Raw genomic sequence first — 25,578 nt, forward strand, 5'->3', positions numbered from 1 at the left:
TAAAACACCTCCCTAGTGTCCGTCACATACCTATAGACAAAACCACATAAATATATTTTCTATTATTTTGTATTGGATTGGATACAGGACTTTGTATTAAATCCAATACAAAAAATTTGAATTTTCCGCTACGACCCTCATCGACGGGCGCACGCACGCGCATCATCAGGAATCGCCGAGGGACACGTACGCAAATGCCGGGTATTCTAATTCTTTCCAAACTTCCATGCAAAAAGTGTTACATTTTTTGCATGGAAATTTATTTTGGATTGTAGGCTCTAATTCACCGAATTACCGCATAACTCACCAAAATATGTCCAAAATTTTATAAATTTAATAATTAAATTTTTTTTTTATAAAACAAAAAAAACATAAAAAAAAAAAATATCTTTAAAAAAAACTAAAAAAAGTTAAAAAAAAAAAAAAGGGGAAAATGTAATGTACAGTAGCTTATATAATATATATATAATACAATTATATATATATTATATAAGGATTTCTTTGTATTGAACTCAATACAGCTTTTTTGTATTGAGTTCAATACAAAGGAACTCAATGCAAAATTTTGAATTTGCCGCCCCGCCTCCCTCCCGCGCCGACGCACGCAGCGACGTCACCGGGAAACCCCGGTGATCGTCTCTGCACTCGCCGGCTGAACACAGAAGACACAAGACGTGTCCGGAGGAGCGGAGGGAGAAGGTGAGTATTTTTTTTTTTTTTTGTCCAGCGATCGACGCTGGACAGGGAGAGGCACAGGGATAGGGACAGGGAGAGGAGGGAGAGGAAGCCGGCTGGCTTAGAAAAGAAAGCCAGCTGGCTTTCTCCTCTAAGCCGGCCGGCTTTTTCTTTTAAGGAGAGGGACACCCGACGCTGGAGGACGACGCTGGAACATGGACCCGACGCTGGAACACGGAACCGACGCTGGATTAGCACAGCAGGACCAGGTAAGTGGGGATTTTAGTGTAGGCGAAAAAATACGGGCTTAACCAAAAGAGCAAAAATATTTAGTGCGAGAAATTACGGGCTTAGCGGTTAGGGGGTTAAAAGGTGTTATCTGGAAAATGTACAGATGCTGTACATCTGATACAATTTTTGAATGTTATTTGACTTTACCTGATTTAGTGATACCTGTAGGTAGACAAAAAATATTTTGTTTGATGACAGGTTACATAACTTCTGTGAATGGCTTGCTGATAACATATACTGATATAATGTTTTATTTAGCTAAACAGCAAATGTTATTACTATAGAAATATTTTGAAGTCTGGTGTTCTTTAAGGTACCACTGTTTATGTTATTTAAAATTTTGCCTAAAAAGAGACATTTTTCTTTAAAATAGCTATAGGGATGTGATATATAGTTGTATATTATTAACATATTTTATCAGGGTTTTGTAGTACAGGAACACATATGTGTCCCCATCTCACACTTTTTATTGTGTGTATTTTCTATGTGCACCAATGCACCATAAAAAAAAAAAGATTGTTTCTCAAGTTGCAGGAAAATAAAATCCAAATGTTAATTGACATAGTGCTTAATACCGAGTTTGAAACAACAAGATTGTTATTCATGATTAATACCAGATGGTCAGGGTACTTTCTAGCTGGAGGACTCCAGCAGCCAAAGTGTTATTGATGTTGGCCATAAGAACATTTTTTGGCAATGCAAATGCACTTGACGTGTTTGGCATATAATGTAATAAAAACAAAGTGTATTTTCTGAATTCTTTTTTTTTTTTAATCCATAGTAATCTTGCAGCAGACATCTGAGGAAACATGCTTTCTCCAAGATGGAATTTAAATTATGTAAATACGAATGAAACTTAAAGGCTTAATTAGTAATGATTTGGATATGTTCTAGAGACGTTATATAGAAGCACATTGGTTAAGGTTTAACTAAAGGGTTAGGTGTAGGCAAATAAACCCAAAGATTTAAATAAGACCCAATGTGGAGTTTTGTGAATTTAACAATTCAGTAATTATGTATGATTGCCTGTGGACTGATTACTGAATTCATGAATCTGAAGATGCTTCTAAGTAATTAAAATGCTGCTTACAGTTTAAAGTAGGAATCTCTAGGTGGCTACATTTAGCTTCAGTGCTTTAGAAGGTCATAGGCTATGCAGATCATAAACTTTGGAAATTCACATTGACCAGCATAGTACTACGTTTTTATTGCTTGTTGGAAATATGTAATCATTTGAATGTCAATAGCCAACTCTTGGCCAAAGGTTCTCTTCACAGTTCCATTCACCCTCCAAATAGGTGCAAAGCATTTGCACACTACAAAGTAAAGCTACTCCTACAACACTATGAAAAACTAGTACCTTGCTGTAGTATAAAAGAGCAAAACAAGGGAGAAGAGTTTCTATTTGTGAACTTTGCCTTCCCCCAAATTCTACAGATGGAGTAAGCTTTAAATCAATGTAGTATCAATTACTAATTTACTACTACAAATACTCGCCTAAAATGTTTTCCATTTTATAACTAAAATTGTGTGTTTAAAAAAACTTCATTATTCAGCCAAGTAATTATTTTTGGCATAATGAAATGGGATGCCCTTCACACTGGATTTGCTGCTTTTAAAGTGATTAAATAATATAATAAACAGAGAAAAACAATATTACTCAATTACACTAATATTAGTAAAAAAAATATTAGTCATGCTTAATTTTAGTAAAACCGGTGTACCATAATTTTTTTTTTTTTTTAAAGGTCAGAACGTGGATCTTAACAGTTGGCTACACAACAGCTTTTGGGGCAATGTTTGCAAAAACGTGGAGAGTTCACGCTATTTTTAAGAATGTAAAAATGAAGAAAAAGGTATGTTTTAAATAGTATAATTTAAACACCAGTAATTCAGGAAAGTAAAGGCATGTTAAGTATTGTGTGGTGCATTATAAATCCGAACTAGGAAACTCATGCAAATCTGGGTGCCCATTTTTTTATGGAATGAGTAAGCATCATTCATTTGTAATGATCAGGCAAGGACAGGTGCATACAGTGCTTCACTAAAAAATGGCAAACAGTTTGCAGGTAACCCAATCCCTAATTTTACCAGAGAAATTATCCCAACTCAGGATTTTGAAAAATGTTCCACCAGGGTGAACAAATGGTGGTGCTGCGTGTGCAACCACAAAAGGTCCGCAGACAGTTCTCAGCCATCAGCGGAAAATGGAGAATCTCACACAGTTCACACAGTTCTTGGCTGCAGGCCCTCTCTCAGGAGACAGTCCCAGCACAGGCTTTACACTAAGGGCAGGTGCTGTGAGCAAGGACCTACGTAACAGCTACTGCAAGGAACCCAGCTGGCTGGGGCCTGCACAATGTTCTTTCAAAACAAGGCTGTGAAATATATCCACTCAAGGGGCTTGTAAAAGTGTACATGCATATGTTATGTGTATAAAGGCTGCTTGCCATATTCTGCAGCCTAACAAATTACTGTGTGAATTTGGGCCCCTAGCTTGGGAAACAGCACCACTAGTGCTCAATTTTCAGTGTTTTAAAATTTGTGTCTGGACATCTTCAAACTCTTTAACACTGGGATGCCAATAAATTGGGTAATAATAGCTATCAGATTACCCTTTGAAAAAGTTGTTCCAATAAACATTTTAGGAAGTATGAAGCTTTAAACACAGTGAGTTGTTAGGCTGCAAAATATGGCAAGCAGCCATACACACACACACACACATCACACTGTGCTGTAGATGATGTCATTATACATGCCAATTTGGGTAGCACTTAAGACCCCCTGCCCTCTGCAGACATCAGACTTATGAGAGGATCTCTCACATAACAATGCTGACAGAGGGACCAGGCAATGCAACAGAGCAGAGGAACACTTGTTCCCACCTTTGTTGTTGCTCTGTGACACTCATGTGCACCCCCATATGTCATTTGGATGGATAGGATGGATTCACAATTCTGTCAATAAATCCTACCCATCCAGATTTCCTGATTTCAATTGTGTTTTTGTGTCAGTCAGTGGGTGGGCAGTTTATGCAGAGGTGGGAGCTAGTAGGTGGCTGGATGGCAGCTGATTCTGGGGTGGGTGTGGCACGGACACTGATGGAACGGGGCCCCCACATCAGTTCTACACAGGGGCCTGCTGTGGACTACATCCACTACTATAAAGAGATTATAAAATTAAACCTTTATTATGATTTTTTTTTATTAGTTGCTGGATAGTGAAATAGCTTTTTCTAGGGAGGAATGCCTTTTAAAAAGAAGCATTTAGCATTGATCATTATATATACACATATATAAAAGCTACTCTGAGCACAAAGGGCAGGATCACTACTATCTTGGTTGGATGATGTTATGGATACCACCCCTAGTTATGTGGAGTTCTGTAATATCTATGAGCAAAGAATGTTCCACAGACCTAATGTAACCCAACAATGGTATAGCTGCAACATAATAATATTATCATTCCTTATTTTTTTTTTCCCATTATCCACAAAGTAGAATCTTAATAAAGACTAGATAAGTTTAAAAAAATCAAGCTCATTTATAGTTTTAACAGTAGACATATTTCACAAACTTAGAACATATGGCTAGAATGGTTTAATTGACTTGTACTTGTGTAATGTTTTCTTGTGTAAAACAATGTCATCTGATCTTTAGGCTGTGCCCAAGGGTGGACTGAACTGCAGAGCATCCTGGACTTTGTTGCAGATCTAGAATATATTTCAGAAATAAGTAGTACAGCCCCTGGAACACTGACCTTTTATCCACATTTAAGACACAGTAACTGCTGGGTTTGATGTTAAGCAATACTGACTTTCTGTTGATGAAATTAAGTATCTGGAAATATAGCTAAGTATGAATTGTGCAGAAAATTGGGTTTGCTATAATGACGTAAAAAAATAATATAAAAATATTTGAAATGTAACAAAAATACAATTTTTTTTTTTTTAAGAATATATATTTGGGATATCTAATGATATGTACATCTAACAGTAGAAACAATAAATCAAAAGAATGGACATAATTAGTCTCAAAAGAAGAATGATCCCAAAAGATCAAACAGGGGCCTAATTTGAAAGAAAACAAAATACTTGGTTCTTCTGGAATATATATAACTAAACATTAATGTTATATAAAGACAAGTAAATTAAATCAGATTGTTACCTACACATACCTTCCTAAAATGAATATGCCATTTTTTTTCTAGATTATAAAAGATCAGAAGCTGCTGGTAATAGTTGGTGGGATGCTGTTAATTGACTTATGTATATTGATCTGTTGGCAAATTGTGGATCCTTTGAAAAGGACAGTTGAAGAATACAATCTTGAGGTAAGATGATAGTTTTTGTTGCATAAATGCAATTTTTTGACAAATTATTTTTTTCCATCAGAATATCAGTTTGTCATTATTGTATTTACAAAGAAACATACCAATACCTTTTGAATAAATCACCATATTTGTCAAATATGCTGCATATCATTTCACACATCACAGAATGGTCCAAATCGTGTTTATTTTTTTAAATCAAGCTAAAATCATGTTTTTTCCTCCTTGCACATGATTGGGTATTCTTTGCAAAGTGATTTTTCACTTAATAATATTAAAAAAATAAATTGTTTGAGCTGGATTGACCATGTGCCATGTACCTATACACATGGTCATGAGAAAAAGAAACTATGCTTTTCCAGTTCAAAGCTTTTGTGTTTCAGGACAGAAAAGAAATATGTTATCTGGTCCTAATCGGGTAATAAAATAGAGTAAATACAACCTCAGATGAAAAACAATGCATGACATATTCATGGGACTAATTTGATAAAGCTCTCCAAGGCTGGAGGTTTTCATCAGTAAAGCTGGGTGATTTAGTAAACCTGGAATGGATTCCTTAAAAGTCATTTGCTATTTGTTAGCAAATGTTTTCAATTCTGGACCATATCCATTCCAGGTTTGCTGGATCACACAGCCTCACTGATGAAAGTGTATCCCTCCAGCCTTGGAGAGCTTTAATAAATCAGGCTCCATGTCATTATTTAACAAAGTCTGAGTTGAAATACTGCCAAAGGAATTAGGAGGGTAAGTAGTAGTCAGGTGCTGCACTTGCAAATGCCCTTGGATAAGTGATCATCAGCTGGTGTGACCACTTCTGCAAAAGTCAAAGTTTTGAAGGTTTGAAGGTCTAAAGCATTCAAGTGTTTGTTAAGAACAATGGTCTAAAGCTGCGTACACATGTCAGATTTTTTTCACCCGATAATCGGCATTGGCCAGATATCGGGCGAGAATCTGGCGTGTGTACAGTCGGCGTCGTTCATCGTCCGTGGATCCGTCCTGGCGGATCCACGAACGATGAACAACGAGCGATCCTAATGCAAGGGAAGGGGGAGAGGGCGCAGCAGGGTGCCGCTCCATCGCTCTACCACTCCCCTCTCCATAGAGCAGAACGCTGATGTATGTACAGCACCGTTCATGCATCGTGTAGTCCTTTGTCGTTGGAAAGGATCGTGAAAGATCCTTTCCAACGACAAAAATTGTACGCGTGTACGCAGCTTTAGAGAAGGAATTGCTGCGGCCTATCAATCTGGAAAGGATTACAACGCCATTTCCAAACAATCTGAAGCCCATCATTCTAAAGAGAGAAAGAAGATTCTAGTGGAAAGTGGAAAATATATATATTAAGATAAAAATCAAGATAGTTGACATCCCTGCAAACTCACTCTATGGTCAAATCATGAAAAGCTGAGATACATTACAAACAATTCAAACTTTACAGGTCCCAGCATGATAAATAGTAAAGTTCATTAAAAAAGACTGCACAATTTTGGCTTGTTTGGTAAGGATGTGAGTAGAAAGCTTTTTCTTTCGAAAAAGAATTTGGCAGCATGGCTAGTTTCGCACAGTTGCATCTGAAAAAATCCTTTGGACATTGCCAATAAGCCATTGAGTTGACTATGAAATCCTGTGTACCAAGGTATTCTAGATGTGAGGTCCTCTGTGCAACAGATAAAGCTTGGCTGAAAGCAGGTCATACAACAGGACAGTGATCCCAAGTACATGAATACTACAACAGAAAGTCTGGGAAAAAAAATCAAGAGATTACAATGACAATTGAAATGCTGGGGAAGGACCGAAAGATTGCTAGTTGTACAAAAATGAAAAAGTCATACAGATTACTTTAAATTATTGCTATTAAAGGTGGTTCTATGAGTTATTGAATCATGGGGTGTAGTTTTTCACATATGGCTTCCCCTTTGTAGTTAAATATGTAATGACACTGTGGAATCTGTTGTGAGTTTTACACCTGAGGTTAGATTTTAATGAATTGGCTAAGCACCAGAATATTTTTTTTTTATGCTTCTTTATCATTAACATTGAAAGGGGCTGTACTTTGATGTCTTTGCATTAGGATATGTGCACGTGCTTTTACATACAGGAGTGCAGATTCATGTGCCTTAAAATACTCTGAAATCTGACCAGGGAATGAATGGCTGGGCTCTTTGAGATTACAGTCTGGGGAGGGTGTGTTTAGAATGTCTGTGCAAACTATTACTATTATTTATTGACTATTTGCTATAGTTCTATTTGCTATATACATATATATATATATATATATATATATATATATATATATATTTTTTATTTTTTTTATTTATATATTTATATACATATATTAAATTTGTTTGCATCTTATAAATGGCGGCAGCTGTGTCTGTTTCTTTAAACACTCTACTATTTCAAAGTGGAGCAAGTAATTCTAAACACAAGAGACTTTTTTGCTCTGGGTTTATAATAGATGCTATGGCAATAAATAATAGATTTCCAGGACCCATTAGTACACTAGACATTCTTGGTAAGACCTCACGTAGATGAACACTAGCAAAAGCTTCCACATGGCTGCAGGAAAAAAAGTTGTTTGAAAGCTGCCATCTTTCCTGAAGATGCTTAGGTATCTTTTTTATCATTTACTTTAGAGAACACGAAAAGCCCTTTCTGTGCTATCATCAGAACATCAGATGGTGCAGATCTTCCTTCTGGCGTTCAGTATAATGTGTTCCAGATAGAAGATCCTGGCACTGCAAAGGTTTACGTCATATGATGATCATGGAATAGGGCCTGATCAGTGAGATTATGAAGTATTAATAAGTAAAATGTGCTGGCTGCAGAAATAAAATGTTTGTTGATGGAGAATGTCATTGTAGATTAGGCTTAGCCCGGATGCGTTCATACCTTTACGCAGTGTTAAGAAGCTGTGATTTAACCGTTTCACAGCTCCTCGCACCTGAAATCAACTGCGAAAGCTGAAATTTCACATTGCATGCATTGATTGCCTTCAAATTTTATTCAGCTCAAATGTATGTATATAATAGAACTGTTTTCTCCATCTACTCAATCAATTCTACAGAGGTTTCAGTAATGATATCCCATTCCCTGCCTTTGTCTCCTTAGTTCCGGATTGAGCATCTCTCTAATGGAGTAATTTAAGGCTGTTCCTGGAAGTTAGGCTGACATGGAGCCAGAAAATTCACATTAACCAACCTTGCCAGGAACCACTCATATCTTAGTTTCTCTTTTAAAGTAATGGAATGCCATGTAAACTTCTTTTTAGCTCCAAACCGGAAATATGATTATGCTACATAAATATTGCTTCATGAGCTAGGCTTAAATATGAAGCTATAATCTACACTGTAATGTTTCTCATAATTACTTGATTAATTATTCCTTTTACTCTGTTAAGTATTCCTATTGCACTATAACAAATTATTTCTCACAAAGATCTGTTAGGTAAACAAGGTGATTCTTAATGTGTTTTTGTGCCACATACTCCACTAGACAAGATATTTACTAGAGCATACAGACCAAGTATGAATGGGGTTGATTAACTAAAGAAATGTAGGCATTGTACTGTAAATGATCACCTTTTAATGAAAATGTGTACTTATTGAAGTGAAGCTTTCCTGAATTAAATCATCTAGTCACATGCACAAATCATCTGTAATTGTTTTTTCTTTTTTTTTTATCATTTTGGTTAAATACAATCCTGAGTTATATATCTGTATGGAAATTACAAGTTCAAGTAGACGGTTGACAACTGCATAGTTTATTGCTACCTGGCGCTCAATGTTTTTTTTCTAGCATGTGATTGGGGATTCTTTACAAATTTAATTGACTAAGCTAAGTTAAAAAAACAAAACAATAATATAATAATAATTTTGCTAAGTTAACAGTTAAAACTCATAAATGTAGTGCTATTGATACTCAATAAAAATGTACTTCCACCAGTCACTTTAGTAAGCAAAACAGGTTTATTGTACATTGAAACATGAGTAAGGTGATGTGCTGATTGGACTTTCCCCCAAAAATGTAGATGTTCTCAAACATGACAGTAGGCTGCAACCTCTTCTTTAAATCACTCTACACACAGACCATGCTGGCTGATGACTCTTTTTGAGCCATGGTTCTTTGGCAATTAACACGGGTGTTGCAGGCGGTTCACTACACAACAAAACAAATTACACAGAACACAACATGTAGTAGTTTGTGTTTGCTCTATAGTGACAGTGTCTAGAATTAGTGACCAAAAATGTACATGGCTATGTCGAACAGTAAAGACATTGCAGTTACTGTGGCATTCATGGTAAAGAATCACTGTGACACTAGGAACAAACAACAATTGGTGAATATAGGTATGTTACCTATTTCAGGAGTATTTCCCCTGGTAATTGAGTATTTTTCTTAATGTTAAAAAGACAAAACTAATCTCCTTTTGCCCTCTTCTCTACGTTTTTACAACAAATTTTAAAGGCATTTTTGAATTGTGGTAATATCTAATATCTTCTATTTATGAGTTATTCTTTATAGTAAAACCAACATAAATATAGCATACCTTTATGAAAATATTACCTGTAGATTGGGGAATACCTTCATTAAAATGTTAACCTACTTACAGCATGCTAGAAATTGGGTTTTTGGAAATAATTGTTAAAAGTATCACACTTTCTGATGATAGAATCCAGCATTTAGAAGCTTATATTTTTAACATATTTAAAACAAATTCCCATCTGTGTCCCAGTTCTCTGTGTAGGTGGATGCTCCTGCTTACAGAAGAGATGAAAGGATTTCAGCATTCAAAAGAATGTTAAAAATACATTGGTTCAAATAATGTGCATCATGTGCTGACGTCTTTCTCATTCTGCCTTACGTTGAGAACACAATAGGTGGTTTATTCACAGCGAGAAATTTAACTGAAAACTGCTTAGGATATAGAAAGGGGCCTTTTTATAGGCGAACAATAATGGTATTTAGAGTTAAAAGAGATAACCGTGATGGTTGGAGCTTTAACAATAACTTAAGATGCTTGTATGAACATCAGTAATCTCATTGTATCAATAAAGCCGCATTGATATTAACACTTTGAGAAGACTGCACATGATGTTTTCAAGAGGGCGGCTTTGAAAGCTTTTTATATACTTTTCTTGCAAAATAATACAGTGGTTATTGTTAAAATAAAGCTCTTTTATTTTCTTAACTGTAGCAAAATATTGTTTTTGAAACACCACTATCACAAGAGAAATATCTGTTGTAGCAACCTTGACAACCTTTTGGAAATACTTTATGCATTTGTTTAGTAGCCAAACCAAAGCATATGTGTTCATGACATAAAGCAAAATTGCAAGGAAATTGGAACTGCCAGTCAGTGACTCACTGAAAGGAAAAGCAGAAGGACCACCATGGCAAACCAAGGTTCTAACATTTTCCAAATGTGACAGCTAACAGCACTTGGACTTGTTAAAGAGGAACCTCATTGTATATTGGGTAGGGGTAGATAATTCTTGTGACAGCAGCCCCATAGAGAATGAATAGGGGCAATAGTCAGTGATTCAGTATGGCTCATTGCCACCTGCTGTCAGAATTGCAGCTACTGATTCTTTAATAATGTTAAGGTCTCCACAAGCAAGTAGCACGGGATCATCCGAAGTGAGGAGTCTAAATTAGACCAGGTCTTTACAAGGGCAAGGGGTGATGGGCCAGTAGCCTTGAGGCAACCGGACTGCTGCTGGGGATCACCAGGCTGTGACTCTCAGGATCACCCTACCTAAGGAAGAAAGCTGGAGTGGCCTCTGTGTGGAGACAGGTGACAGAACAATGGAGTTAGATTTCAGGCACCGGTCTGGGCAGGTGGCGAACAGGTGTAGTCAGGATCCAGGCACAATTGTGGGCAGGCAGCAAACAGGCTTAGTCAGAATCCAAGCACGGGTCAGTGCAGGCAGCAAACAGGCTTAGTCAGAATCCAGGCATGGGCCAAGGCAGGCGGCAAACAGGCTTATCAGAATCCAGGCACGGGTCAGGGCAGGCAACAAACAGGCTTATTCAGAGTCCAGGCATGCATCAGAAGGCAGGGATAGCATGAAGCACAATACAAAGTAGCAAGGTAGCTTGTGCAAAGTCACAACACCAGCCTCCATTACTACTGAGAATAAATAGCCACTGCCCCTTTAAAGTGCGCCTCCTCCCTGGGCTGTGAGCAAGAATGCCCACAGACTTGTGAGATGAGAGTGCTGCATGATAACTCAGAGACAGACATGCACATGTTTAAGTAACAAACTGAATACATCCAAAAAATTGAGAAGAAAGCTGGTGGTGAGCAAATATTTTGCATGATATATAGTAGACTATGCTGAAATTTCTGCACCCAGATTGTCTAGCACACACGCAGATTGCCCTGATGAATATATATTATAAATATACGTATTTTGTGCCCATGAGCAACAGGAATTTTGAAACTGAAACGTTTCTCAATTAAATCACAACTTTGGTTTCTAAGAATTGAAAAACTAATTTAGTGATTTAACTAGCATTTCGTAAATTTGATTTATACAGTATTCAATTCAAATACGCCCAGTATTGGTTTTACTATACCCTGTTCTTTCTCAGTAGCTTAGGTTAAAAATTATCTGCTATGATTAGTATCCTAGTGCAGAATTTTGTGCACAAATGTGGTAAATGAAACTTGTATGAGTTTCATCACAGACTTTATTTAGCAGTGCAGAGCACTGAAAAAGGTGGTAACTGTCCAACTGTGATTGGCTGGAGAAACTTTTTAATTTTAAAATTGTTTATTTTTATTGTTTTGTATATAAGTGGCATTTTTTCCCCGAAGCCACTGCCAGCAAATGTCCGCATATTTTGAATGAATAAATGAATCAGAAAGTGAATTAAAGTGTTGCATTTAAAGGAAAGTGGACAAATATATTGGGCCAACAATGTAGTGCAGATGCTAGCTTTAGGATGGTAAGCTAAATTTTAATGAAAATGAACCAAAACTACTAGTACTTTAATAAATTTGTTTTATAATTACCTTGAAAATTTGTTGCTTGTAAGGGAAAATTTAGTTTTGCATTTTTTCCATATTTGCTATGGTCCTATGGTCTCTACAACCCTAGACATTCTCTGTGGTTTGTAAGCCCCAGTGAAATGAATTTCCTCATGCATATGCTTAAGAGCCTAGGAAGGGATGAGAAGGGGAATGCTTATGAAGGGGTTAGAAACCGGTGAAGCTTCGAAGTGATATAGCAATTTAGGGAGTATAGACATTTCACTGAAGGGCAATATGTCTAAAAAAGGAGATTGGCATAGATTTTTATTTGTCTAGTACATTTCTAATCTCCAGAAACATACCAGGGTAATTACTTTTATAGATTGAAACAAGGGGGTAAAAAAAAATATCCCCAGGTATTTCACACAATCTATTTTCCAGTGATACTGAAAATTTGTTTCTACCACTTTAAGAGTTTAGGAATGCAGGTTTATGGGTAATGATTCCGTTTTAGCCAGGTTTTTTAATACCCCGATAAGGCCCGTATTCAGCCAGTAGCACATGAAGGCACAGCAAATTATTATGGGGGTTGATGATAGAAAGTAAGATGTCACCCGCGTATAGCGCAGTCATATAGAACTTCTTTTTAATACATTTAAAAGGTTTAAAACATATTGCAAAAATTTGTGGATACAACGGAGAGCCCTGTTGAATGCCATTTTTATTGCTAATTTTTTTGTGACATTGCATGTGGAAATTTAACCTGTGCAATGCGTATGGTGCATGAATTGCCTGAAAAAGTGACCCTCCTATTCCTATAGAGCGCAACATTTGTAACATGAATGGCCAACAAGTCTGTCAAAAGCTTTTTCCGCATTGAGACAGATGATTAACATCCCTCGATCCATTTTATTTGTTGCGTCTATAAGGGAGACTGTCCTCAGTGTTATCACCCACCTGACAGCCCATAATGGACCCGAGCTGGTCCCTGGAAATTGTCCCAGGTAACAATATGTGGGAATATAGCATTGTTGCAGAGATAGCCAATAATAAAAATGTTTTAAGCACGTTCACCTCTCCTCCCTCTATCTGGGTTTCTGGGATTCTTCAGATACTTGGCTCGATTCAGTCCTTTGGGATGCTGGAATCCTGGGCACCACCAACTTTTCTGTTCTACCTTCATTTGGCTACTTCATCCAATCTCACACTGTACACAATAGTGTACAAAAAGTGTTTGATCTCAAGTTTACTCTGTCTATAGCATTGATGTATTTCCTTCAACTTCATCATTCCAAGATTTATATTTCATGAATCATAAGTAATTTACTTTCAATATTTTGCTTGTTCTTAAAAAGAGAATCACTGTGAATTGTTCTGACCACATTGGTAGATCAACATATAAAATTTATGGATTCCTTGATAATAAAGGAATAGGAGGTAAAGAGATATGTAGCATGACAGATGCTGTTGTGTAAGTCATTTTAGGGCAAGGGCACCAGGACGCCTCTAGAGCTTAATATACATGGCATAGATTGAAGGATAAATAGCAAGTACTCTTTGGGGACCACCAGCTAGAAAAGGTTAAGAGATTGAAAGCTATACCTACCTCCAGGGTCTGATTGCTCAGGAGAGTTACAGCCTGTCACCTCTAGACCTGTACATGTCATTGTAACAAGATAATATTGCAAATGATGTATACTTTGTGACAAGGGAACTACGGGCACAAACAGCATAAGCTCAAGCCAGCATTCACTATCTGTTCTTACATTAAAAATATTCAGTATGCTCGCAACATTTCGCTATTTGGAAAAATTGTCTGATAATACCACCATCACTTTTTGGATTATTTTACCCCTAAAATTAAAAGTTTATTTTGCAAATTTGTTTCTTTCTTTTAATAAGATTTTTCCAAAAGGCATTTTCCTTCACAACAGGAAGGAGGGATTTCCTCCTCTTTTGATGTGAAGGAGTCTATGGGGAGCCTAAACATGATTTATTACCTCCTGTTTGAAATGCATTAAAAAAGAAGGAGCAATATCTGGTGGATGACACTGGTGTGATTTACAGTGCCCTTCCAATAAATATTTGAAACAAACAAATAGAAACCAAGGATATGGCAGTGTATGGTTTTCTTTGTCTTGTGATGTACTTCCAGGAAGATGGCAGGTCCCTTGTACCTTGGCTGTGGGCAAGCCTTTGACTCTGCCTGGAGCAGTACTTTGTGTCTCTTCTAATACATTAAAGCTCAAATTATACCACAAAGAAAATAGAACTTCCATGAAATGACCAACTACAAATGTGCTGACTACAGCAGGGCTGACCATAGATAGGCAAAAGTATTTCTGACATCAACCAGCATTATCTTTCATAATAATTTTTAAATAACCATCACTCACAATTTTCTTCTTGGTTGCTATTGGTTACTGTCTGAGCACCAAGCTGATAACTTCCTATGCTTGTTGCCTGTGCTGTAAACCTGACAGTTACTAACACTTTCCCCTGTGTTAAGGAAAAGAGGAGTTGGAGAGATGTTGTGTAGTCCCATTCAAGTGTTACGCCACAGATACAGTATGACTAGTTAGGACAACCAGGTGAAAATAAAGAATAATATGCAGCATTCCCATCTAAAGACAAGTTAAGAGGGGGTGCTAAGAAGTTCCTGGCTTTGCCCAGAAAGAAGAGTTATGAAATAACACATTTATTCAACATATTACCCCGAGACTGATGCATTTGGTACAGGGTAGTTAGAACTTTTCTAGACTGTTCAAATAAAAGTCATTTGGTTGGGCCGCAAACCAGCTCTCAGCAGCATCTTTCACATCAGAAATGTCCTCAAAACATTGCCTCTTTCTGGAGGTTAGCATAATACTGTCCGGCGATACTAGAGCCCTGAGGTAGGTAGTCCACCAACAGAATACCATCTTTGTCCCAAAAAACGGATGCCATGACTTTTTTGGGACGATTTTTGGGTTCGGAACTTCTTCGGGTGTGGGGACCCGCTGTGGCGCCATTCCTTTGACTGTTCCTTGGTTTCAGGATCATAGATGTGGAACCTGGTTTCATTCTCACTAACTAAGTCACTAACCTAGCAAAAAAATCCTTTGCAGCTTCAAAATGGGCCAAAATGGCTTTGGATGCTTCAACTCGTTCCTTCTGATCACTGTGTAAACATTTCGGCACCCACTTCGCTGAAAGCTTGCGCATGTCTAGGATAGTGGTGATAACAAACCCAACACGCTTCTGTGAGATGGCAAGTATCTGGGCTATCTTTATGCAGATATTCGCCGGTCCTCAATAATCAGCTCATGGACAGCATCGCATGCGGGGCTCATCTTCAACAGTGAAATGTCCAGTCTTGAAATGAGATATGCAGGTTTTGACAGTGTTGTAGGAAGGACACTTCTCCCCCAGTGTTTGTGAAATCTCAGTGTGAATGTCCTTTGCTGACTTTCCCTGGAGAAACAAAAAGTTAATGATGGCCCATAACTCCAACGACTTGAAACTTGCTTGTGCCTCTTCCATTACAGCTTCTCACTAAAAGAAAAAACAGTTTTAGGAATCACAAAGATCTGATATTTGCACAGTTACATACTAAGACATTAGGCTTTCATATTCCCCCACACTCATTTTTCTATTTCATCTGGAAGGGGGCAAAGTCAGGAATTTTTCAGCACCCCCTCGTATTTGCAATGTATTACAATTTTATTCCTGGGTTAACATACACTTTCAGAAATTGAAGTTTAGTATTCAGTGATTTTACCATTTTTACCAATTTACTTTTATTGACTTAATCCCTTTATAAACCAAATGATGATGACTTAGAAATTTAGAAGGGAGCCTGACTGACACATGAAATGTGTGGATTAATATTTTACATGTTGGATTATTATGTAAGGAGTAATAGTTTGCAAAGCCACTTTAAACTCAATTAAAATAGAAATGCAGCTACATTTTCTCACAATTAGTAGTTCAGATAATAAAATGTGTTTGGCTTGCTGATCTTGCAGTGCCGATACTCAGCAACAGATCCAAGCTTGTAACAGTGCTTGTTGATTTAGAATGAGTGACTCATCCTAATTAGTAATGTTTTACACTTTCTCTAATCATGAAAACAAGGCAGCACTTATGATGCTGTTAGTTTTAACAAATGAAAAAAAAAAAAATAGCCGGTTTTCTAATGATTCATAAAAAAATATTCTTCCTACTCTTCCCTTACTTTTAACAAAAATTCTTGGTGATGCCCTAATCTTCAGCAAACATCTCTCTATCCCTCATGTCTGCATGCCTTGGCAGTCACCTGTTTACCAATCATAGCTGACAGTGCTTAAAATGTTTATTATTTCCTGTATATTCCCGGTCTATCTTTCCTCCCTGGCTGAATTGAGACTTAAGTTTTTCTTGTACCATCATAACACTGTATACTCCCTGGTTAGAACATGGTCTGGTTTTGATGATTAGCAGTGTTGCAGCAGATAAAGTATATACATGAATTAATCACAGTTCATTGTCCATGTATGTTGTAAGAGTGTAAAGGGATATTTCCCCCCCTGCTTGCATCAGCACCGCAGAATGGCTACTGTGAGTCATTCCTTTGAAGTGCAAATGCACCTTAAGAGGGATGTTAAATATTTCAAGTAACAGCAATGAACTTGAAATATCTCATTAGAGGATGCTGCAGAATGCAGATAACAGACTATAGGCACTGGCGCAGGGAAATATTTAGAAATTCATGTAAGAATCTAATTCTTCCTGGACATTATATCTATCTTTTACTCTTTGTTTTCCATTTTTGTATCCCCTTGTCTAATGCAAAAGCTGTCGTGGAATAGAAAATGAGACTCTTCTATGTGCCCATTAATCTCAAAGCCTCGGAACTTCATGTGAAAGCTGACATGATGTGAGATCCCAGCTGTGAACTTCAGCTATTCCACCTGCATCAAAGACTTTTACTCATGCCCAGGCTTTGCATTTTTAATTTTCTAAGTGACATTTAGGTTCTGTTTGTAACCAGGGGATTCATTATGTAATGTGGTAAGGAAAGGACCACAGATACATAAAAATATATTTTTTTAGCTCTTGTATCATATTTTATTTTGAAAAATGTGCATTTGTTATTTGCCATCATAGAGCCCAGTTTCATAATTTTTGTGTAATAATGAACATCATATATTAAAGTGAGTATAATAATGTTCTGTACTGGCTTTCAGTAGCTGATCAGATTCAGATCGTGTTTCTTCATCCATTATTAAGGAGTTCAGGCAACACATACAGTTGTTGCAGACCAAACAAAGACCATAGCACACCAAACACAGGGTCATATGACACTGGGTGAATCTAAGGGCTAAATTTATAAAACATGGAATCCAACATTCCCTGGTGGGAATCTTCCAGGTCTATGTGTTTCAACCTGTTTACCTGTTTTATAAATAGAACCCAAGAGTTACATAGCAGGAGTTCCAAAAGAGCACACAATATTTAATGTGCACGATTCTGCAGTAGTCTCACAAAGATTTAATGCAAAAATCACATTTTCTGAAAGTCATTATTTGCATTTTTGTAGGAAAACCCTACCTAACCCTAATGTGACATAGACTGGTAATAACTTCAAGTAGGCATTAGACACTGTATTGTGGGAGTAAGGGGAAGTTTTGGGAAGGTACCATTCTGGATCCAGGCAACAGCCATCCACACTAAGGGCAGGTTCACATCTCTGCTCTTTATTGCACGATTTCTTGCGGTTCCCCACAACTACTAAAGCATGGCTCCCTTGCCATCAAGGTATACAAGTGGGTACTGTTTTCAGTGTTTCTCCGGTTATCTGTTAATTAACCTAGCTCAAATTACTATGAGAATAGCTCTCTAAGGTACATGTAAAAAGTGTAATGGAACTTTTCCACAAGCCAGAATAGCCTTGTGTATAACACATTCCATGTTTTATGCATAATAAAAAATGACAAACTTTATTTATTGAAGTGTCTTCAGGAAGAATTGCTCTTTTTAAAAGCCAGCTGGATTGGTGGTAATTAGCCCAGTCTTCCCCAGTTCTTACCTTGTTTTACCTAGCCCTCCTACCCAACTTTACAATTTCTGGTCTGCTACTTTTATCATTGGCTTTCAGTTCTTTTCAGTAATGGAGGCTCAGCTCACATATGTGTTTTGTCTTAGACAGTCTGTATGCAAATTAAATTTGCCTGGTATTAACTCCTGCAGGACTGATATCCACTCTTTAAGGGATCCTAATATTTGCATACTTTCTTCCCAAAGCCATGCCACTGTTTCCACCAGGGCCAAGAGCTCTTCAGAGAAGCACTGATGCATGAAGCTGTGTACAGCACCTTTTTGGTGTCCTCTCACTGGACATGATCTGTCTGCATTTCGCAGAGACCCAGTGATTATGTCACTGGGTCTAAAAAGCAGATTAAAGTTATGTTCAAAAATATAGTTTTACATGTAAATAAATGACTAATGCATGGGTTGCCAATCACATATTTGCACATTATATGATTTTTTTAATACGCTAATGCTATCTGGAAGGAGGATGAACCTCATATTTTCCATCTATCCTTCCATAAATCTGACAGATGACCATTTTTCTGTACTTGTTTTTTTTATTCATTATTTTTTTAGGTTTTGTTTTCTGTTCAGGTGGTGGCAGGGACATTTTAATTACTGATAAACAAAAGTTGCACAAAAAGTTTTCTGGTAATCAAAGACTTTTCCAAAATGACACAATTGATTTAAGAGTCTACGTTTAATCTCTGCTATACTTCACAGTCTGTTTTGTTACTTACAAAATGCAGGACATCTAATAACAAGTGTTTGTAAATGTTCATCTTGTATCTAACCCATGCTTGTACCTAACCCACGCTGGACCGATAAAGTTCTGTTTCTGGAGGTAAAAGCAGAAAGCTTGTGCAAAATGCAAGAAAAATGATAAAAGCAATAGGTTCCAGGATTTTCCAAGTGATTTAAAATAGAACTTGAGGGCATAAGGCTTTAGAGACCAAGGTGGCCTAGCCCTTGCTACAATACAAAAGCTGCTACTGTGACATTTTTTTCAAGTCTTTGCTATCAGATAAAGATCAACGTACAATATATGTTTTGGCTTTGTGCACTCTTGGACAGCTTCACAGAGTGCTGATAAATTTGGTTTACTTCTGTGGCTGATGGTGTAAGTAATAAATGGACTTGTAAATATCACAATTACAATTAGTATTATATTGTACATGATGTTTGTTATAGTTTTAATTATTTTTATTACTCAATTATATGGCAACAACATTAGTTTTCATTTGCTTTACATTTATAGCAGCATTTCACCGAGAACAGTGACTGTCATTTTCCTTTTAAATATACAATCATTTGATATAATTGGGTGCCTGTGCTTAATAGTGTTTTCTAAAGTTTGTGGCATATTTTGTCAGCATTTCATGAGTTTTAAATGCTCTGTTAAGCACTGTTAATACTGTCGGCAAAAGAGTGATTGGCTTAATCTGTAATGTTCTGCATGTTTCTTTCGATAGTATTCTTAAAATGTATCAAATAGACTAGATGTGGAAGTTAGAGATTACATTGCAGCTATGTTAAATTGTGCTGAGCACTGAGCAGTTCAGTCGATATTTATGGCTATAAAATTTCTGAATGGTACTTAAACAGCATTTTACATTCTATATTTTTAAATAAATAAAAAAAATCAGTTTACCATTTTTGCATGATGAACCTTTTTCTCAGATAACGTTTCCTAGTAACCCAATATTATGTTTTTTTTTACCAAGGAAAACTCTTTACAAGTATTTTTATTAGCAACTTCCATGGTGATTTAGGTGTTCTTTGAGTGTTTAGTACATTTTATAGGGGTGAGGCACACATTTAGGCTAATTAGTTAAAATATGAAAGCACCTATTAGCCAACAGGAACAGATTGACAAAACAGATAGTAAGTACAAATAGAGGGACAAACATTACAATGCAGCATTGCTATATTTGTACTCAAAGGTAAATACCTAAAATTGAATCAGAATTTTTGGGTAGGATATACAGGCCTATGTCTGAAACAGCAGCGAGCAAAAAAAGTAGTACCTTCCATAATATTCTGCTACAAATTTTGGGTTTGGCATGTTGATCTGTAAATAGTATTTAATTAATTACTAATTCTGGTTTGAACCAGTGTCTGCTAAGCAACATAACATTTTTGCAAAAATTTCGGTAATCCTTGTCCAGCTGAATGCCTATGAAGGGTGCGTATTAGGATTTATAAAAGAAGTTCAGGTTGATTCCGGCACCTGGTTGGCTGTATATTTAAAAGTGATTGGCTGCTGCTTTTATGGTTGATACCAGGACACTAGCTAGCTAAAAGTTGGAAACATATTCACTTGTCATTCATTTGTCACACCAAAGTTTTTCAAGCTTTGGTAATGTAGGACTTTAACGGCCAATTTTTTTGGGACATTCATTTTTTCTTATTGTACATAAAGTCTGAACATAGTCTTTGTGGTTTCATCCACCCCTGAAGTTGTATATTTAATCTGTCTTGTTGTACACTGGGTAACTTGGATCAGAGATAGAGGTTTAACATTAAGATGACACAAATCATAAGTCATAAGAGCAGTAGAAGAAAACATAACAAGGGACCCTTAGGATGGCAATGGATCAAGTCTGATTTTTCATTTATAGCTGAAGTAGTTCACCAAAATAGTAGAAAACAAAACACGATGCAGCATGGGAGATTACATTATGCAGTCTACTATAATAAACCTGTATAGATGCCGTTTCTGTAGAAATATTGGCGACTTGCTTATACATTCATATATTGTATATATTTATTGGTAAATTCCCTTTTTTAAACATACCTAAACCATAAAAAGGTTTTTTTTCCCTTGCACAGTTTGCACAGTGAATGAATTAAAACACATGTATCAGATGTACAAAAAAACTTTACTACATTGAAGGATGAATTGGTATTTTCAACAGACTCAAACTTTTGCATTGGCATAATATGCATCACCAAAACACACTGGGAAAAGTGTATAGGTATAGCAGTCATTTATAGTGCACATATACAGTGATAGGAACCACACCTGTGCTATAGCCCACAATCCGCAGATATCAAAACTGTGCAGTGAAAACAGTACAGGTTTTTTTTTTCCATTTGGGCATGTTGAAAACCCATTTCAAAAAAGGTCTGCCTTAAGGCATGGTGTCTAAAGGAATAAAAACATTTCTAATAAGTTGCTTACCTGAGCATATTAACCTTTCTATATGACATGTTGCCTAATTTACCAACAGAAAGGCTTTGGAGGTAGGAGAGGTAGGATCAAGCTCAGCTTTTACAGAAGGTGTCCAGACTTACATGTAAGTTCAGAAGCTAATGTTTCTGTATCTTACTAGATCCATCAGATTGCATTTAGGGCAGCACAGTTGGCTCAGTAGTTAGCACTCTCACCTTTGAAGCATTAGATCACAAGGATCAAATTCTTGCCCGGATGCTATCTGCATTTTGTATATTCTCCCTGTGTCTGCATAGGTTTCCTCCCATATCCCAAAAAACATACAGTTCAGTTAATTGGCTTTTCCTCAAAAAACTGTCCTTAGACTACATTAATGACATATGACTATGATATTAGATTGTGAGCTCATTTAAGAGATAGTTATATGAAAATGGACATTGTAAAGCGCTGCATAATATGTCAGTGCTATATGACTACTGGCTAATAATAATATTTGAAAACATAACATTTCTAAATACAGTTAATGTTCTTTCCTAATGAGCTGCATGGTGGCACACTAGCCAGGGGTAGATTCTGCCCTCCCCCCCCCCCCCCCCCAGGGTTATTCCCTATAAGTTTAACCCCTGTAGGGTGTTCCTTAACTACTTTCATTTCCACAAAAAAGGTAATGTGCGTCACTATGGAACTCATAAAAAAAAAATGACAATAAGTATTTGAAATCAATTTTCTGTTTTCTACCAGCTCTATGTCAGCACACTAGTTTGAAAACATTAATATATACTGATGGGTATAAATAATGAACAAATGTATTTAGTTGCGGAGACAGTAGATAAGACTTTCTGGCCAAATATAACTGTTGTAAAAGCCCCTGGATGTATGAAGCAAGGATCAGAATGCAGCTTTACAGATAATTTGTGGGTGGCTGCTTCTCTTAGATTGAGACATTACTATCTGTGGACAGGGTAAGCCCTTTGCACTGTAAGCCAGATTTATAGCCCAAATGCCCATTGGCCCTGATATGGTGATCTTCAAAATACTCAGTGGTTAGCACTCTGGCCTTTGCAGCACTAAGTCTCAGGTTTCAATCTCGGCCAGGATTCTGTCTGCATGGAGTTTGCGGGTTCTCCCCATGTATGCATGGGTTTCCTCTGGGTACTCCAGTTTCCCCCCAAAATCCCCCCCGAAAAATGCAGATAGGTTAAATGGCTTCCTCCCCCAAAAAAAGTAATTCTTAGCCTGTTTTAAAGACATATGACTATGGTGGAACATTGGATTGTGAGCCCCTTAGAGGGACAGCTAGTTGCATGACTATGCACTTTGTACATGCGTAATATGTTGGCGTTATATAAATACTGTGTTATAATAATAATAACATAGGACACTATCCCTGTTGCAAGAAAAGTCCAGGCCCCTGGTACTATTTGGGTTCGCATTGGGCTCCCCAACCTCACTTGCTTGCACCTCTACTATTCACTTCGCTGAAAAAAATTCAAAAGGTTTGCCTGACCACACTCTGACACATCCTGTTATTGATTCAGATTTCCTGCAGAGGAGCTGCCAAAGAAGCCTTTGACAGGATGAGTGCCACTGTTCATGACCTCAGTCAGCCAATCAGAAGAGACCCATCTGGAACATAAAATGGAGAAACTGACTTGAGGAACATGATGCTGTCACTGGTACCTTGGCCACAGATGCCTTAAGAGGACCAGGACTGCTTCACAGCAGCACTCCTTAGAGTGTTCATTAGGAACACATTGCCCAGATGCAGCTTTAATACTGCCATCAAGTAAGTTTCTCTTTCATTTTGACCAAAGTAGAGAGGATGGGGAAGGAACACCCCCAGAAGGAGTAGGGTTAGAATTGAGCGTCAGGGGTGTCAAACTCTGGCCCCCAACGTTCTTTTTTTTGGCCCCCAAAGGAATCCTAAATATGAACTGCAGCTGGCCTGCCGCTGCATTGAAATAGCGCCGCTACTACAATTCCCGGCATCATTTGCGTCTATAGATCAGCGGGCTATGCGTGGCACCTCATTGGACTGTTTTATAGACACAGATGTTACCTGGTATTTTAGTAGCGGCACTATTTCAATGAAGAGGGAGTTTTCGCGGCGGGTCACTCATAACATTTAGCTCCTCATTGGCCGAGTCCGCCATTTCCTGCACTCCCCCTCAGCTGTACTTTTTTTTGCTACTCCAAGTCATGGACTTAAATGGTTGGATTATTGTAGAGGAATATTGTTATTAATATTGTTAGCATGTGCAAAAAGGTTACCATTGAAATTTAACTCAGAAGGCTACAAATAGAGAAAGAGGCATAAGGTTTTTTCTTAAATAAAATAAAAAAAAAAACATTTTTATGCCTCTTTCTCTATTATAAGCTTGTTCCAGATTGATAGTGTAGCAAAACCTCTTTGTTTCCATATAAAAAAAGTGTTTATATCTAATGAGAAGGAAAAGTTTCCTCAATTTTTTAAACAAATTTCATGGTTGGCCAGCGCCTTTGTCTAAGTTTTTAATTTTTGCGCTCTGTGTATTTGAGTTTGACACCCCTGGTCTATGTGGTTACACAGAAGGTAAAAATTGAGAATATGTTTTGAATCATATACTTGGTTTCAGTTACTTGGGTAAATGTCAGTAATTTTTAAGAATTTCCACTGAAAACACAAAAATTCAGGGTGCTGATGCTCATTTGCATACATAGCAGTCGTGAATATCTATGGCATGTATGTTCCCCTATATATGTAGGAAATGATGTACAAATCAAAGGCTATATTTTATTGTAACAAAGCAGTACATCAAGCAAGCACATAGTATGAAAAAATATACTGTATGTAATGAAATGAGATACATTTTATGTACTGCTTAGGATATGTACGTATCATTATTTTTATTTGTCTTATAAACCTATCACCAGAAACCCATGCATAATCAGCTTTAAATTTAATATGTTACTCCAATAAAAAATGGCTGCTTGTTTAATATTGGAGAACCATTGAATTCTACCATTTTTTAATACTAAGTCTATTACAATATTTAAAGCAGAACTAAACCCAAAATAAAAAAAAACACACTACCGTTCTTCGTTTGGGTCCTGCGTCGTCCCGGTATCTGTCTTCGGCCAGGTGCCAGGCACCTACATCTTCTTCTCTGTTCCTTTGGTTTTTTTGTTCCTGCATCACCCGATCTCGCACTGCGTAGGCGCAAGGTCGGGTGACTTAGATTGGGAAAAAAGATTGCCAGTTTGCGCAAGATCAGCAATTCCCCCCAATTAATGAAAGGGCTCCCTCTGCGCATGCCTGAGATTGGGGGATGTGCAGAAGGAGCAGCCAAGAGCCTCCCAGGATGTGTGATGTAGGTATCCTGTGAGGCTTTATGCTTTTTTTTAAAAAAAGGGTGTTGCACTTGTCATGTGGTCACATATTGATTGGTTGATTGATTAAATCTCCTGGGGCTCTGAGGTGTTTCTCAGGTGCTGCAATGATTAAAAATGGGTGTTCAATGAGTACAACCAGAATAACAGCCGTGGTTTAAAAAGAGCCTTTAATTGTCACCTTGCCATATCTGCCACCTTATATCCAAGAAATGTTAATAAAAGCATAACACAATGGACAGTTCATTATTATTAGGATCTCACATAAAACATTTGAGCAGTAACACTATCTTTTTCAGGAAAAGAATCATGTGGTTTACTTCTTTTACTGCTTACTGCAAGGTGTTTTTTTTATAGTGTTTGAATAATTGTTTCACACTTAAGCATAAAGTGACAGAGGTGTCACTAAGGAACAAAGACAATGATGGGTGTTTAGCAAACAAAACATTCCTGCATTCATTGTACTTTCTTTGCTAACTAACGCCATCCAGTGGTCAAATAATGTGCTTTTTATATTGTTCAGTACAATGTGGGTTACTCCTTCATCTAGTAAGAGTTAGTTACTATGTTTGTTATAAGCCAGTAGAGCACAAATAATTCAATTTATAACTGCTATAGTTTGTGGCAATGTTATAAAATGTATGCATGCTTTGTTTATATAATAATTAAACTTTTAGTCATCAAATACTTTAATCAAAGCCAAATAAGA

The 25,578-nt window shown here is 37.1% G+C and overlaps 1 protein-coding gene across 2 annotated transcripts in view; it reads left to right on the forward strand.

Moving 5' to 3' along the window:
* The window catches only part of GABBR2 (gamma-aminobutyric acid type B receptor subunit 2), a 306,705-nt gene that overhangs the window by 218,362 nt on the left and 62,765 nt on the right, over positions 1-25,578 (forward strand). For both annotated transcript variants that reach the window (XM_072411881.1, XM_072411882.1), the window contains 2 exons: positions 2,715-2,822; positions 5,176-5,298. In XM_072411881.1, the coding sequence (XP_072267982.1) occupies positions 2,715-2,822; positions 5,176-5,298 (231 nt within the window). The remainder of the gene's footprint in view (positions 1-2,714; positions 2,823-5,175; positions 5,299-25,578) is intronic.

This window comes from Pyxicephalus adspersus, chromosome 5, assembly GCF_032062135.1.
Source record: "Pyxicephalus adspersus chromosome 5, UCB_Pads_2.0, whole genome shotgun sequence".
NCBI lineage: Eukaryota > Metazoa > Chordata > Amphibia > Anura > Pyxicephalidae > Pyxicephalus > Pyxicephalus adspersus.